This window comes from Aquarana catesbeiana, linkage group LG11 (genome assembly GCF_042186555.1).
Source record: "Aquarana catesbeiana isolate 2022-GZ linkage group LG11, ASM4218655v1, whole genome shotgun sequence".
Lineage (NCBI taxonomy): Eukaryota > Metazoa > Chordata > Amphibia > Anura > Ranidae > Aquarana > Aquarana catesbeiana.
The window spans coordinates 221,461,901-221,477,138 of record NC_133334.1 but is presented as its reverse complement, the minus strand read 5'-3'; the positions used below and the strand labels follow the sequence as shown (position 1 = coordinate 221,477,138).

Sequence of the window (15,238 nt, the reverse complement as noted above, 5' to 3'; positions counted from 1 at the left end):
GTGATGTGCAGTGCCATTTAACCTCCAAGCTTGGTGTGTATTATGGCATCAAAAAAGTTAAATTTTGGTCTCATCTGACCAGACTATATTCTCCCAGTATTCCGCAGGCTTATCTAAACATTCAGAAGTTTAGAAATCCTTCTGTAACCAATGCCATCAGTATGTTTTTCAACAATAAGGTTGAGAAGGTCTTGAGAGAGCTCTTTGCTTTTGCCCATCATGAGATGTTTCCTGTGTGACACCTTTTTATAGGCCATCAGTTAAGACTGAACCAGCTGATATTAATTTGCACTGACAAGGGGCAGGATTGTTTTCTAATTACTGACAGATTTCAGCTGGTGTCTTGGCTTTCCATGCCTTTTTGCATCTACCTTTTTTCATGTTTTTAATACGTTTTTCCTGTTTCGTTCCATTTTTTTTACACATAACTTAAATTTCTGAACCTATTTGTTTTGGTTTCTTTGCATGTATGGATTGCATGGGTTGTTTCCGACATGTGGTGAAAATTTCATGCCAATAGCTCCTTTAGAAGTACATTTACCTGGAAAAATGGTTTTATATATATATATATATACATATTGGCATGACATTTTCACCACATGTCAGTAACAATCCATGCAATCCATACATATATATATATATATATATAAAACAAAGAGGGATTGCAGCAGCAGGGCTAAGCAAAAAAAGACTGACAGCTTTGGAGGAGCTCCCATGCTCTGCTAATGTGTTCCCCCACCAGAACACTCTGGTCAGTGCTGAGAGTGCTGATTGGGAGCTGATCGGCAGACCTTTTTCAGTCATGCCCCATTGACCAGATGCCTGTCAGACTGGCTGCAGTACACACGGGCCGAACGTCGGCCGGTTTCTATTGAACTGGCCCGTGTATAGAGAGAAAAATATCACCGCTCTGAAGGAGGTCTGTGAGGAACAAACATTTTCTCCATGCTGGAAGTAACAGGTGCAGTCAATGCTGGTAATTGAGAGGTAAACGAGAAATCCTGGACAGCCGCACTCAAAAGTAATCTTCAATCTTTATTAAAGTATAATCATAAAAATTCATGCCACAGCATCACAAAGCAGGAAAGCTGACGCGTTTCACAATGTAGTCAGTGCTAAATTATAGCTTTGGCCCGTGTGTACTAGGCTTTACGCAGTCCCTGTATAGCAAAGCTCAGACTGGGAGAATCAGAAGTAACACAAGGAGCCAATCGGGTGTGCTGCAGTGCTCAGGTGCTAACAATGAACATGCACTCCACAAATCTGGCCTTTATGGAAGAGTGGCAAGAAAAAGTCATAATTGAAAAAAAAAAACATAAGACGTCCCATTTGCAGTTTGATGCCATGTGGGGGACACAGCAAACATGTGGAAGAAGGTGCTCTGGTCAGATGAGACCAAAATTGAACTTTTTTGACCTAAAAGCAAAAAGATATGTGTGGCGGAAAATTACCACTGCACAACACTCCGAACACCCCACCCCCACAGTGAAACATGGTGCTGGCAGCATCATGTTGTGGGGATGCTTTTCTTCAACAGGGACAGGGAAGCTGGTCAGAGTTGATGGGAAGATGGATGGAGCCAAATACAGGGCAATCCTAGAAGAAAACCTGTTAGAGTGCAAAAGACCTGAGACTGGGGTGGAGGTTCATCTTCCAGCAGGACATCGGCGCTAAACATACAGCCAGAGCTACAATGGAATGGTTTAGATCAAAGCATATTCATGTGTTAGAATGGCCCAGTCAAAGTCCAGACCTAAATCCAATTGAGAATCTGTGGCAAGACTTGAAAATTTCTGTTCACAGACACTCTTCATCCAATCTGCCAGAGCTTGAGCTATTCTTCAAAGAAGAATGGGCAAAAATGTCACTCTCTAGATGTGCTAAGCTGGTAGAGACATCCCCAAAAAGACTTGAAGCTGTAATTGCAGCGAAAGGTGGTGCTACAAAGTATTGATTCAGGGGGGCTGAATACAAATGCACGCCACACTTTTCAGATAATTTTTTTTTTTTTTAAATGTGAAAGAAAATCATTTATCTTACATTTCACAATTATGTGCCACTTTATGTTGGTTTATCGCATAAAATCCCAATAAAATGCATTTACGTTTTTGGTTGTAACATGACAAAATGTGAAAAATTTCAAGGGGTATGAATACTTTTTTAAGGCACTGTATATATCATGTGTTCAAGTCTTTCAAATGTTTAGCTGTTTATCTAGAGTTCAACTAAATGGCGGGCCGCAGTCAGGATGCAGACTGAGCCACTGTTCTATCCACACCGCCACGATCATGCCATTTAGGAGCTGCTTCTTTCCCCTAGTCTCCACCGCTGTCATTTTCACAGCACAGCGGAGAGAAGGAGGCTGGTCAATTCTGGATGGGGGTAGGGAGGCACAGCAGCACTGAATGGAGGGCAGAGATGGGAACAGGAGCTGCCCGAGTTAACTTTTCAAGTTAACAGCAGATGATTGGTTACTAGAATGCAGTGGTCCTAGCAACCAATTACCAGCTTATTCATATGAAAAGTTAACCCTGGCAGCTCCCGCTCCCACCCTCTGTGCAGTGCTACTGTGCCTCCCACCCTCCATTCAGAATTGTCCTGCCTCCCACTCTCCGCTCTGTATAAGGTAGGAGAGTGAAGAGGGGCAGAGGCCATGGCTGTGAAGGATGAGGGAGGGGCGGGGGGTGATGTGAAGAGGATACTATGAAGGGGCAGAGCACACTACTGTGGCGAAAGGGTTGATGTGAAAGGTGGGCAGTACTGTGGGAAAGGGTCCTGTGAAGGGGCAGAGGACACTAATGCAACTTTCACATACAGTGGATATAAAAAAGTCTACACACCCCTGCTAAAATGTCAGGTTTCTGTGATGCAAAAAAATGCGACATAGATAAATAATTTCATAACTTTTTCCACATGTAATGTGACCTATAAACTGTACAACTCTTTGGGGGGGGGGGGAGTTAAACTAAAATAATGTGGTGGCATAAGTGTGCACACCCTCTTATAACTGGGAATGTAGCTGTGTTCAGAATTAAGCAATCACATTCAAACTCATCTTAAAAAGGAATCAGTACACACCTGCCATCATTTAACTTGCCTCTGATTAAACCCAAATAAAGTTCAGCTGTTCTAGTAGGTCTTTCCTGACATTTTCTTAGTCGCATCCTGCAGCAAAAGCCATGGTCAGCAGAGAGCTTCCAAAGCATCAGAGAAGTCTTATAGGGCGTACACGCGGTCGGACTTTGTTCGGACATTCCGACAACAAAATCCTAGGATTTTTTCCGACGGATGTTGGCTCAAACTTGTTTTGTCTACACACGGTCGCACAAAGTTGTCAGAATTTCCGATCGCCAACCACGCGGTCACGTACACCACGTACGACGAGACTAGAAAAGGCCGGTTCAGAACCAAGCGCGGCACCCTTTGGGCTCCTTTTGCTAATCTCGTGTTAGTAAAAGTTTGGTGAGAGACGATTCGCGCGTTTTCAGACTCGTGGCTTTCAGATCGTTTTCTGCCGTTCAGTTTGTGCTTGTGGGTTTGTATCTGCTCTTCAGTGCGTGCAAGCAAGTTCCGCGTGACTTTAGGTAGTCATTGTATTCTTGTTCGTTCGTTACCGTTTTTCAGGTCGCTCTTCACAGGCCTTGCTGTTCTGTTACTTCGTTCTGAGCAGCCAACCGTTTTCTAGCCATGTTTCGTATGCGTACTCCTCGTAGGGTTCGTGCTGTGCGGGGGCTTGGTGTTGGGGTCCTGACCTTGACACAAGTCCAGTCCATGAACAGGGTGGGGAGGAGTTCATGGACCAAGAATTGGTTGCTTCAGCGTGACCAGTTCTCTCATATGCCTTTGCTCTGTGAGATCCGTGAGAATAATCCTGATGATTTCAGGAACTTTCTCAGGATGACGGACCCCGTATTTCACCGTTTGTTGGCTTCGCTGACCCCCTATATTAGCAGGCAGGATACCTGCATGAGGCAAGCCATCACTCTGGAGCAGAGGTTGGTCGCTACCTTGCGGTATTTGGCCACAGGGAGAAGTCTGCAGGACTTGAAGTTCTCGACAGGCATCTCCCCCCAGGCTCTGGGGATCATCATCCCAGAGACCTGTTCTGCCATCATCCAGGTCCTGCAGAAAGAGTATATGAATGTAAGATTTTTATCCTTTTATATCACATTTTATTGTATTGAATGTTTGTTAATATATTGTATTTCTTTCCTCATTCCCTAATTACCATGATTGTAATATGCTGTGAATGTCCCCTTTGTCCTCATGCATGCTGGATTTTTATGTAATTATTATTTTAGGTCCTTCATACATATTTGCCCTTCACTAACCTCCCCAGCATGGTGTCTCCTGGCCTATATTCACCTCATGTAGTCACTTAACAATGTATTTTATCTGCTCCATAGTAGTGCTTTACCCCAAACACCCCCTAAAATGTTTGGAAATGTTATTTTTTATTTAAATTCAGGCAGAGTGCCAGAGGCTTTTTTTTGTGGTGTCCCCAAATAATTTTTAGTAACCCTCCCTCCCCCCAACTGCTAAGTCAGCTGATCCCAATTCTCTGTCTATCCTCAATCATCTATCTGCTGACTTTGCCAAACCCATACACACTATACCCACCTATTTACTGGTCAGATTTATGGATGAATTCCCCAAAGCATGTAGTGCAAGGGTCTGCCTGTATACTTTCAAATGGTACTGTTTAAAGTTTTTGTATCCTATTATTATCTTGACAGGTAATAGCAGAATGTCCAAATGTCCTCAAATGTGTACAGTGTGTATTTATATCTTTGTATTATGACACTTCTTACCTGTCCAGTGGGCTGCCAATAGTGTAACTAAGGAGGGTCTGTTCAAAGTAATACCCTGTATTTAGGCATTCATCTCTCAATGAAGTGAAGAGGGTTACCTGTCCAAGATTTCCACACACCCCCTATAATGTTACAAATGGCCCATGAGAGGGGGGGAGGGGGAATATGATAGGTGTACCTTATACTTTGGCGTTGTTAAATTCCCCTTAATAAATGCTATCTGGAGGTTGCCCCATAATGTTTGTGTATAATCTGCTTGCCATGTTTCAGAGTAAAAATAGTAATGTTTATTGTTTTTTCCTCAACAGTTTCCTTCCACGCCACAGGAATGGCAGACTGTGGCCTCCCACTTTGCCCAGCGGTGGGACTTTCCTAACTGCGGAGGGGCAATCGATGGGAAACACGTCCACATCGTCCCACCACCCAACTCGGGGTCGTACTATTATAATTACAAGGGGTTTAATAGTATAGTGATGTTGGCGGTGGTGTCGGCTAATTACGACTTCTTGTATGCGGACGTGGGGAAGAATGGCCGGATGTCCGATGGTGGAGTCATCGCCCAGACGGAGTTCTACAGGTGTCTCCAGAATGGCAGCTTGGACTTGCCAGCTCCAGAGGACAATGTGGAAGGACTCCCATTCGTGTTCGTTGCTGATGAAGCGTTTGCGCTGGGGGACCACCTGATGCGGCCATTCCCGATGAGGACCCTCACCCCGGAACAGAGGGTTTTTAATTATCGGCTGGCCAGAGCCCGAAGAGTGGTGGAGAACACATTTGGAATCCTGGCCAGCCGGTTCCGACTATTTCTGACACCCATCCATATGGCGGAGTATAAACTGAACCATATTATACTGGCGTGCTGTGTTCTCCATAACTTTTTAAGGAAACATTCGGCCAACTATGCTGGCTCAGTTGGGCCTGAGGCCGGAATCCTACATCAAACCACACTGACGTCGCTTGAAAGTGGCCGTCCTGGCTTGCCCTCCCTGAGTGCCCGTGATGTCCGGTTACGCTACCTGGAGTTCTTTGCGGGTAGGGGGGCTATCAATATGCCAGACAATATGTGAAGCCTTTTTATAATAAAAAAAAAAAAAAGAAATTCTTTGTGGACATTTACTGCTTGTGTTTGTTTTAGCTGACCCTGACATAAATGTTTTGAGTGCAGAAAATGGCGTGATTGTGTAACCTTATACAAAGCACTGTTGGCTGTTATTTCCTAAATGCAAAAACACATTTCACTACAAGTGCACTTGCAACTGCACTGAAACTGCACTTGTAGTGCAAAGAGGATTTGCCCTTAGGAAATAACCCCCATTTTTGCATAAAACAGCAATTACATCACCCCAAAAGTGTTGTAGTGTTGAGACAATAATCCACACATTCTTGAGTAAGCCACATTTTATATCTGCACAATCACATGTGCATTTATCAAAGGTTTTTAAAACAAACCAACATGTTTGTTGTATAACAATTTTTGCAGTAGCATTATCAAAAATCGAAATGTCCATTTCAGATAAAACAGACCTGTGTAAAACCAACAAGAAAGACAAAAAACTTGAACTTACAAAGTTCACATTAGGTAAAACCTGAAGGCTATATCAGACATCAGTATTTAGGAACTGGGTTTGATATAGCGTTCAGATGGGGGGAAATCACCCCTGGAAAAGCCAAATTTGGAAGATGCACACAAATTTACGAATGTCAACATGTGCTATCTGTCATCAGGGGGGATCAAGGGACATGTTTTGGGGGAGCAAGCCCTTCCTCAACGCTACTTTATAATTGAGGAAGGGGTTGCACCCCCAAAACGCGTCCATTGATCTCCCGTGATGGCAGATAGCACATGTTGGCACACTGTGTGCATCCTCCAAATTTGGCTTTTCAAAACATTGAAAAAAGATTTAAAAGATTGGACCACAATCCCAAAAATATATTTTGTGGGGTTTTAAATTCACCCCAAAACAACAATGATGTTATTATTTTTTTTAATAACATCATTGATTTTTTGCTGTATGTTGTGCAATTCGAGATTACACCCCATGATCTCCCCGATCAGGATCTGGGCACTTTCTGATGTAAAACGTTCTGGATCCCTCACATCACGATCACCTAAAAAGAGATAAAGAAAACAAAAACAGGTATCAAAAATCTGCCACCAGCCATCTCTTACCTGAGTCTGTGGTCGCAGACACTCACCTGTTGTGGTGCCAATCTCCACCACATCTTCTTCTTCTTCCTGCTCTTCTTCGTTTGGGGGTATTTCACCTTCTTCCATAGGTGGGGGGTCTGTGGTCTCCTCGGATGAGGGGTGTCCTCCGAGTCTTTTCTCCCCTATGTAAAACAAAAATGGTATAATTAGCACACAGATATTTGATGGCAGAACTAGAAATAGGAAACATTGCTTGGAAGTGGGGTACAATTGTCTATTTTAGCCGAGTTTCAAGATGTATTTTTTTTATTGCCCTTTGTCAAGCTGCAATACTTTACCTGTTTTGTAGAAACTTCACAGATGGAGACCCCCCTATAGTATACACTGGAGTACCTGTGTGCCCCCCCTAATAAAAATGGTGTTCTGGGGTCCCACACTAGTGCTCCAGTGTCCAGATGTGAAAACAGCTGCTCAGTGTCCTCTCCTTACACACAATCTAGTTTGCATTTCATTCTAGTAACAAACCCATCTACACAAACAAATATTTGGCATCCAAGTAGGCCCCAAAAAAATGTGGGAAAATGCATATGGCCTAAACAATGGTGTTTTAGAGGCCGAAAGAAAAATGTTTGATACGAACGAATAATGGGCCCATGAACATTAAAGTTGCCCTTTTAAACGTTACAATTAATAAAAGCATATGGAGCAGAACAAACGGAATAAAGACAGAAAGAATAGGAACACAGCACAACTACTTACTTTTTTGCAGCACTCTCCGGATCTTTCGGTACTGCTCTGGCTCTCTCAATTTCAGGTCCGACCACCGCTTCCGGAGCTGATCTTTCGATCTTCGGACCCCGAAATTCCTCAGAAGACTCCTGACCACTTTCGCCATGATCTTGGCCTTTCGTATATTGGGATTGGGGTTGGGGTAAGGCCCATACTTCCCGTCATAGTCGGACTTCCTCATGATGTCGACCATCTCCAACATCTCTCCAAAGGACATATTTGTGGCCTTAAAACGTCTCCTTCTGGATCGGGACGTGTCCGGATCCGGGCTTTCCTCCTCCTCCTCCTCGTTCCTGCAATTAGCACGCACCTGCTGTGACTCCGCCATATGCTCTTCCCCCACTGCGCCGAACGAAAAGGGGCGGGGAATAGAATAGAAAGAACGCCAGGGGCGGGCGGAGTTACACGCATGCGCAGTGTGTATAAAGCGTAACACGCGTGCGTATTAGGTACGATCTGTGAGCGGAGGAAGGAGCATTGGACGCGCCGATCATAAGAACGAAGGTAAGAGACAAACTTGTGCCTATACTGCTTCTAGATTGAGGCCTATATTGTAACAAGATTAGGAGAGTTTTGTCTGACATTAGGCTTTGTCTTGTGTTGTGTCTTGCAGTGAACATGGATATGCTACTCAAAGAAAATTACTTCATGTCAGTATTCATAGAGATGCTAAGGGAGCTGCCCTGTCTGTGGGAGATTAACCACCCCCATTTCAAGAACCAAGCAAAGAGGAAGGCAGCACTGGGGCAATTGTGTGAAATTGTGAAGCAGGTGATCCCCACGGCAGACATCACCTATTTAAAGATATTAATTGGTTGCCTGAGGAGCACATATCTAAGGGAGCGCAAGAAAGTCCTGGATTCACAGAGATCCGGAGCAGCAGATGACATCTATGTCCCCAGGATGTTGTACTACGACAGGCTACATTTTCTGGCAGGCCAGACTGAACCCAGGCCATCCCTCTCCAGTCTTCCTTCCACGCTTCCTTCCCCCCCGGCTGAGGCTTCTGACGCCCAACCTGGGCCTTCCAGGCCACATGTGGAGGAGCCCAGATTGAGCCAGATATAGCATTCCTCTAAATATTTCAGGTTGTCCAATCAATGATGTTAACTAGATGTTAGTTGGGAGTACTAATTTATGATTGGGATTGATGATGCAACAACTAAAACCATGTCCCTTTTTTATACACAGGGAAGTCTCAGCCAGGAGGTGGCCGGGCCGAGCCGACTGGCTGATCTGCAGGTCCCTCCACCCCCCCTGAAAAGAGAAAGTGGCAGTAGGAGGAGTGCCCTAGAGGAGGCTACCGAAGGACTCTTTTGGAGGGCTACAGAGGTCCTGGGAGCACGACAGACCGTGGAGGAGGACATTGCTGCCGTCATTGCATATAAAATGCAGAGGATGGATGAGGGCCAACAAGTCATGTGTGAGGCGCTCATATTGGAGGCTCTTGAGAAAGGTATGAGGGGCCAAATGACAGCTCAGACACACCTTTGCGATGGTCCTCCTCCTCCTCCTGCAGGTCCTCCTCCTCCCTCTCCTCCAGGTCCCCCCAGTCCTCCTCCAGGTCCTCCCAGTCCTCCTCCTCCTCCAGGTCCTACTCCTCCTCCTGCCACATCTCCAACTGCACAGCCACAGCCCGGAAGGAAGCGTGGAAGGAAGACCAGACAGTAATTGGCCTGGGTTCAGTCTGGTCGGCCAAAAAATGCAGCCTCTTGTGGTACCACAGCCTGGGGACACACATGTCATCTGCTGCTATCCGGATCTCTGCGAATTCTGGACCAGACTGCACTCCCTTACATATGGACTCCTCAGGCCACCAATTTTGATGTTCAAGAATTGATGTCTGCCGTGGGGGTCCCAGGCTTCGCTAATTTCTCATGTTGATCCAGTGTTGCCTTCTTCTTTGTTTGGTTCTGAGCCCTTAATAAAGGATTTTTGTTTTGAATTATACTCTCCTATGTGTTTTACTTCAAAAATGACAGTTTGTTTGTGAGGATTCAGGTACATTTCAAATATACAATGTGAAATGAACAAGGGACACCAACACCAAACAATCTCCTTGAGATTAAATAATAAAAGATATCAATGGTTTTGGGGTAACTTGACACACAAAACACACACAAAAATATTCTGGAGTAAAAATAAAAAAAACATTGAACAAAGATCAGCCTTGGAAAAAATCCAAACATTAAAGAAAAAAAAAGGCTTAAAATCCAAAAAAAAAAAAAAAAAAAGAGTTAAAACTGTCAGATGTGACAACTAATAACAATATATTCAGGGAATCCCAATAAAAAAACACAAATAAAACTTTGTGAGAAGTGTGTGTGAATATGAGCAGCAAAACTACTTAATTCTTGTCACATTATAAAGAAGAAGAGAGTGCGCTGTATTAAACCATTTTTAACATTGCAGCGTGACGAAAGTGCTATATCCATTGCGAACGCTAAGTTTACCAGAATGAGCTGTCCCGTCTCGGAATTTCTTTTGAGCATGCGTGGCACTTTGTGTGTCGGAACAGGCCACACACGGTCGGAATTGACGCGATCGGATTTTGTTGTCGGAAAATTTTTTCTCCTGCTGTCCAACTTTGTGTGTCAGAAAATCCCATGGAAAATGTCCGATGGAGCCCACACACGGTCGGAATTTCCGACAACACGCTCCGATCGGACATTTTCCATCGGAAAATCCGACCGTGTGTACGGGGCATTATTGTTAAATGGTATCAGTCAGGAGAAGGGTACACAAATATTTACAAGGCATTAGATATACCATGGAACACAGTGCAGACAGTCATCACCAAGTGGAGAAAATTTGGCACAAAAGTTACAATACCAAGAACTGGACGTCCCTCCAAAATTGATGAAAAGATGAGAAAAAAAAATGGTCAGGGAGGCTGCAAAAAGGCCTACAGCAACATTAAAGGAGCTGCAGGAATATCTGGCAACTACTGGCTGTGTGGTACATGTGACAACAATCTCCTGTATTCTTCATATGTCTGGGCTATGGGGTAGAGTGACAAGGCAGAAGCCTTTTCTTATTAAGAAAAACATCCAAGCCCGGGTAAATTTTGCAAAAACACATCTGAAGTCTCCCAAAAATGTGTTATGGTCTGATGAAACCAAGGTTGAACTTTTTGGCCATATTTTCCAAAAGATATGTTTGGCCCAAAAATAACACTGCACATCACCAAAAGAACACCATACCCACCGTGAAGCATGTTAGTGGCAGCATCATACTTTGGGGCTGTTTTTATTCAGATGGAACAGGGGTCTTAGTCAAGGTAGAGGGAATTATGAACAGTTCCAAATACCAGTCAATTTTGACACAAAACCTTCGGGCTTCTGCTAGAAAGCTGAACATGAAGAGGAACTTCATCTTTCAGCATGACAACGACCCAAAGCATACATCCAAATCAACAATGGAATGGCTTCACCAGAAGAAGATTAACGTTTTGGAATGGCCCAGCCAAAGCCCAGACCTGAATCCGACTGAAAATCTGTGGGGTGATTTGAAGAGGGATGTGCACAGGAGATGTCCTCGCAATCTGACAGATTTGGAATGTTTTTTCAAAGAAGAGTGGGAAAATATTGCCAAGTCAAGATGTGCCATGCTGATAGACTCATACCCAAAAAGACTGAGTGCTGTAATAAAACCAAAAGGTGCTTCAACAAAGTATTAGTTTAAGGGTGTGCACACTTATGCAATCATATTATTTTAGTTTTATATTTTTACTTTCCTCCACCTAAAATATTTCAGTTTGTTGTTCAGTTGAGTTGTACAGTTTATAGGTCACATTAAAGGTGGGAAAAGTTCTGTAATGATTTATCTTTGTCTCATTTTTCAACATCACAGAAACCTGACATTTTACCAGAGGTGACTTTTTTTATGCACTGTATATGTGGGTGCACGAGTGTATGTAAATTGCACGCATTCCTGCAGCCGCTTACAAAACGTGGTGCTGCATAGAAAACTCTTGCACCCCCACTTACTAAAAAATGTGGTGAAGTTTCTGGCACATGGAAATCGCATGGTGCAGAAACAGCATTGTCTAGCAGTGATGTTTCTGTAGGACAACCTTCTGGGGAAACTAAAAATCAAAAGTTGTGTTTTGTGTCACTGTTGAGAGATTTCTGCTCATTGCCTATCTCAGCAAGTAACTTGTTCATTTCCAAACAACTTAGGCTGTATGTCCAATGCCTGGAAAACCTTGCAGCTGACTAAAGGAAAGAAAACAGTGCCTGTGTGAGAGGAGTAGAAGCAGACTCACCCGCTATTGCCTTTGGAACGTCTATAAATATTGCTACTTCACAGTCCCTACGCATTCCTGCAAAGACACATAGCAACAGTTACATCAATTTACAACTCTTACTACATACTATATTCATGAACCAGTAAATTCTCAACAAATACCAGATGCCACCTTCATGGTGTCATTTTCTGAAGTGTCTCTAACACAGACTACAGACTAGTAAGACCCAGAATAGCTTCTAGATAATAACCAGGGATCCACTACATGTGCAGTGTGATACATATAGTTTCAATTACCCCTATGGCACACTGAATATATATCAAAAGATTCAGAGCAAATAAATACAATTGGGCTCAATTTAAAAAGATTTAACACCAGCATAAGTCTGTCAATTTTTAGCCACATGACTGTAATTTGTCAATTTCACTAGACTCTAAAAATAAAAAAAATAAGAGATTACATTTTTTTAAGTTAAGGTCCTTATCCTGGTGTTTTGACATTGTGACTTGAACCAAGTGAAATAAAATGAACAGGAGTTTTTTATATAAACATTATGGTCCACTAGTAGTATTAAAGTGGTATTAAACCTAAAAGGAAACATTAATTATATTGCAGCTTACCAATTCTAAGGTGTGATGACTGCATTCGTTTCCTTTTATAATTGTTACAGTAACTGACATGCTTATGTTAGCTCTCAAACAAACCTATCAAATGTCAAGCCATCAAATGGCTGGTGCCATAGCTAATCTAGTCAGTGTTGATGGGGGAAACCCTTCCATTAAGCTATTGTGTTCTCCAAGCAGGAGAAGCTGTTCCCGTCCATAGAACACGGTGATTACTAGTAGTGGTTATAATAGCCATTAGCAATAATTGCATGTAAAATCCAACAGGCTGGTTGTACCCACGTTAATCGATCAATCAACTTGGGTACATTCAACTTGCCCATACATGGTTTGAATCTCGACCAGTCCCTGCTGAACCCGCTGAGATTTGAACCGTCTATAGCCGGTTTAAGATGACAGCTTCCTAGGCTATGAAGGATCGGAGGGGTTTAGTTCCACTTTAAGAAACTTGCAGCTTTTTAAATCTGCACTGCCATGTTATGTTTAAGATCTTAGCAAATATCTTTTCTCACCCTTGCATCAACGCCTGCCTCAGCTTTCATCACCACTGTATCGATGCGCATTTCTGTGCTCACCGCCACTGTAGTGACGTGCCCTTCTTTATACAGACTATACAATGAACAGGCACACTTTTGCTGTTTTATTATATAGCTGTAGGAGAGTGAGCAGTATTTAGCCAAAACCATACCCTGACAGCTGAGACCAGGAGTTTGGTGACCTCTATACACTACAGGAAGGAGCCCTTGAAGATTTTACAGCCTATAGCATGAAGGTGGCAGTCAGTAATTATTATACAGGATTTATATAGCGCCAACAGTTTACGTAGCGCTTTACAACTTGAGGGTAGACAGTACAAATACAATACACTTTAATACAGTAGGAATCAGATGACCATATCTGCTCCAGAAAGCATACTCAGAGTAGCAATAAATTCTACAGGTTTGTCTTCTTAGTATGACCTGCAGTAGTTTGTAATAACCAATTAATAATATAATTGTGATAAAGGTAGCCATAGACGTGTAATGACAACAATGTCATGTTTAAGAAGAGTTCCTGATCCTGCTTAGCTCACAGGAGACATTGATAGGCAAGTTAGAACTGATGACCGATGTTCCCCTATGAGACAAGCTGTTTTGGCAGCATATGCCAGCATCGCTCCTCTGCACCCCCTCCCTTTTCTGTTCACATGCAGAACAATATTCTTCCAAGCAGAAAACTGCTGTTCATGGAGACGCTGGATGATTCCTGTGCCTGAAGGCAGCTAGATTGGTCAAATATGCATGCACACTCTCATAGGTCTATGGGGGGGATTCACTTCATACCAAGAAGAACAACTGCTGCCATATATCACTCACCACTGATGACTTTGTTGCCTTCTCCTGGGAGCTCAGTGGACAAGTGAATGTGTGTCCGGCTCATACGAGAGAGTCCACTGTGAAGAATTGATGGCCAGTGACGGACATAAGTCCCATGTATGGCTTGTGGAGGAAGCTCTGTTCCCAATGGGCTGAGATCCACCTCCACCTAAAAAAAAAAAGCAACATAGCACATATTTATGTGTATATAGTTTGAATGTTTAAAGAATACAGTAAGTATACAGTACAAGTACCATCAGTTAAAGCTAAAGTTTAGTCTGCTTATATGTTGCCTTCCTTGGTTCCTCCTTTACCACCTCCCCAACATGAAGAATGAGTATGGCCTCAGTTAAATCAATAATTATAAAATTCAGAAATCGGTGCCATCATCCCGATTAGATAGACTTGGAGAAATATAGAAGTGGAGGCGTGGAGGCAGCTGCTGCCACTTGCCTAACCACGCATACACCCTATGAATTAGAGGTTGGGACTATCTCGGCACTTGTTAATGACATGAAAATAAAAGGAAATATATAAAAAGAGTATAAACTTTAATAATTACAAACCACATTTGCAAAATAGTACATACATAGTATACTAAAACAAATTAAATACACCACACTTGACATAAACATTAACGGGTAAAACCGTAAGGTTTCTTGCACAGAGGGGTATATAAGATTGTTTCCTCAACCGGTTTCGCGGTTTGAACCGCTTCTTCAGGAGGGATAGGTCTATAATTGATAAACTTAAGTTTAGACAAAGATAAAAAATACACAGCAAAGAGGATAATAAACACAATACAAAAATAGTAACAAAATAGAAGACTGGCTCACCAGCTCAGACGCATTCAATGAGAAAGTGGGACCCCATACAAATCCCACCACGGCAGACACAGGGGATTGTGGACAGGTTCTGGTTAAATGGGTGATAACCAAAAATAAATATGAGTAAAAAAGGGGGTAAGGGGAGTGCTCACCCGGGTGAAATGAATGGAAATCTAGGCAAGGAAGGTAGGGTGAAGAATTAAGATGAAAAATAGGAAAGGGGGAAGGGGGGAAGAAAAAGGTGGGAGCTGAAGGTACAGTAAGAAATAGAAAGGTAGGGATAAGGAATAAAGGAGGCAAAGGGGAGAGGGAGGGGAGGGAGAAGAGAAGAGGCCTCCTCTATTCCTTATCCCTACCTTTCTATTTCTTACTGTACCTTCAGCTCCCACCTTTTTCTTCCACCCTTCCCCCTTTCCTATTTTCATCTTAATTCTC

The 15,238-nt window shown here is 43.0% G+C and overlaps 1 protein-coding gene across 5 annotated transcripts in view; it reads right to left on the bottom strand.

The window, feature by feature from the left end:
- Positions 1 to 15,238, bottom strand: part of TRPT1 (tRNA phosphotransferase 1) — an 80,352-nt gene that overhangs the window by 52,258 nt on the left and 12,856 nt on the right. For all 5 annotated transcript variants that reach the window (XM_073605375.1, XM_073605378.1, XM_073605377.1 and 2 more), the window contains 2 exons: positions 13,977 to 14,145; positions 12,017 to 12,073 (listed from right to left, as the gene is read on the bottom strand). In XM_073605375.1, the coding sequence (XP_073461476.1) occupies positions 12,017 to 12,073; positions 13,977 to 14,145 (226 nt within the window). The remainder of the gene's footprint in view (positions 1 to 12,016; positions 12,074 to 13,976; positions 14,146 to 15,238) is intronic.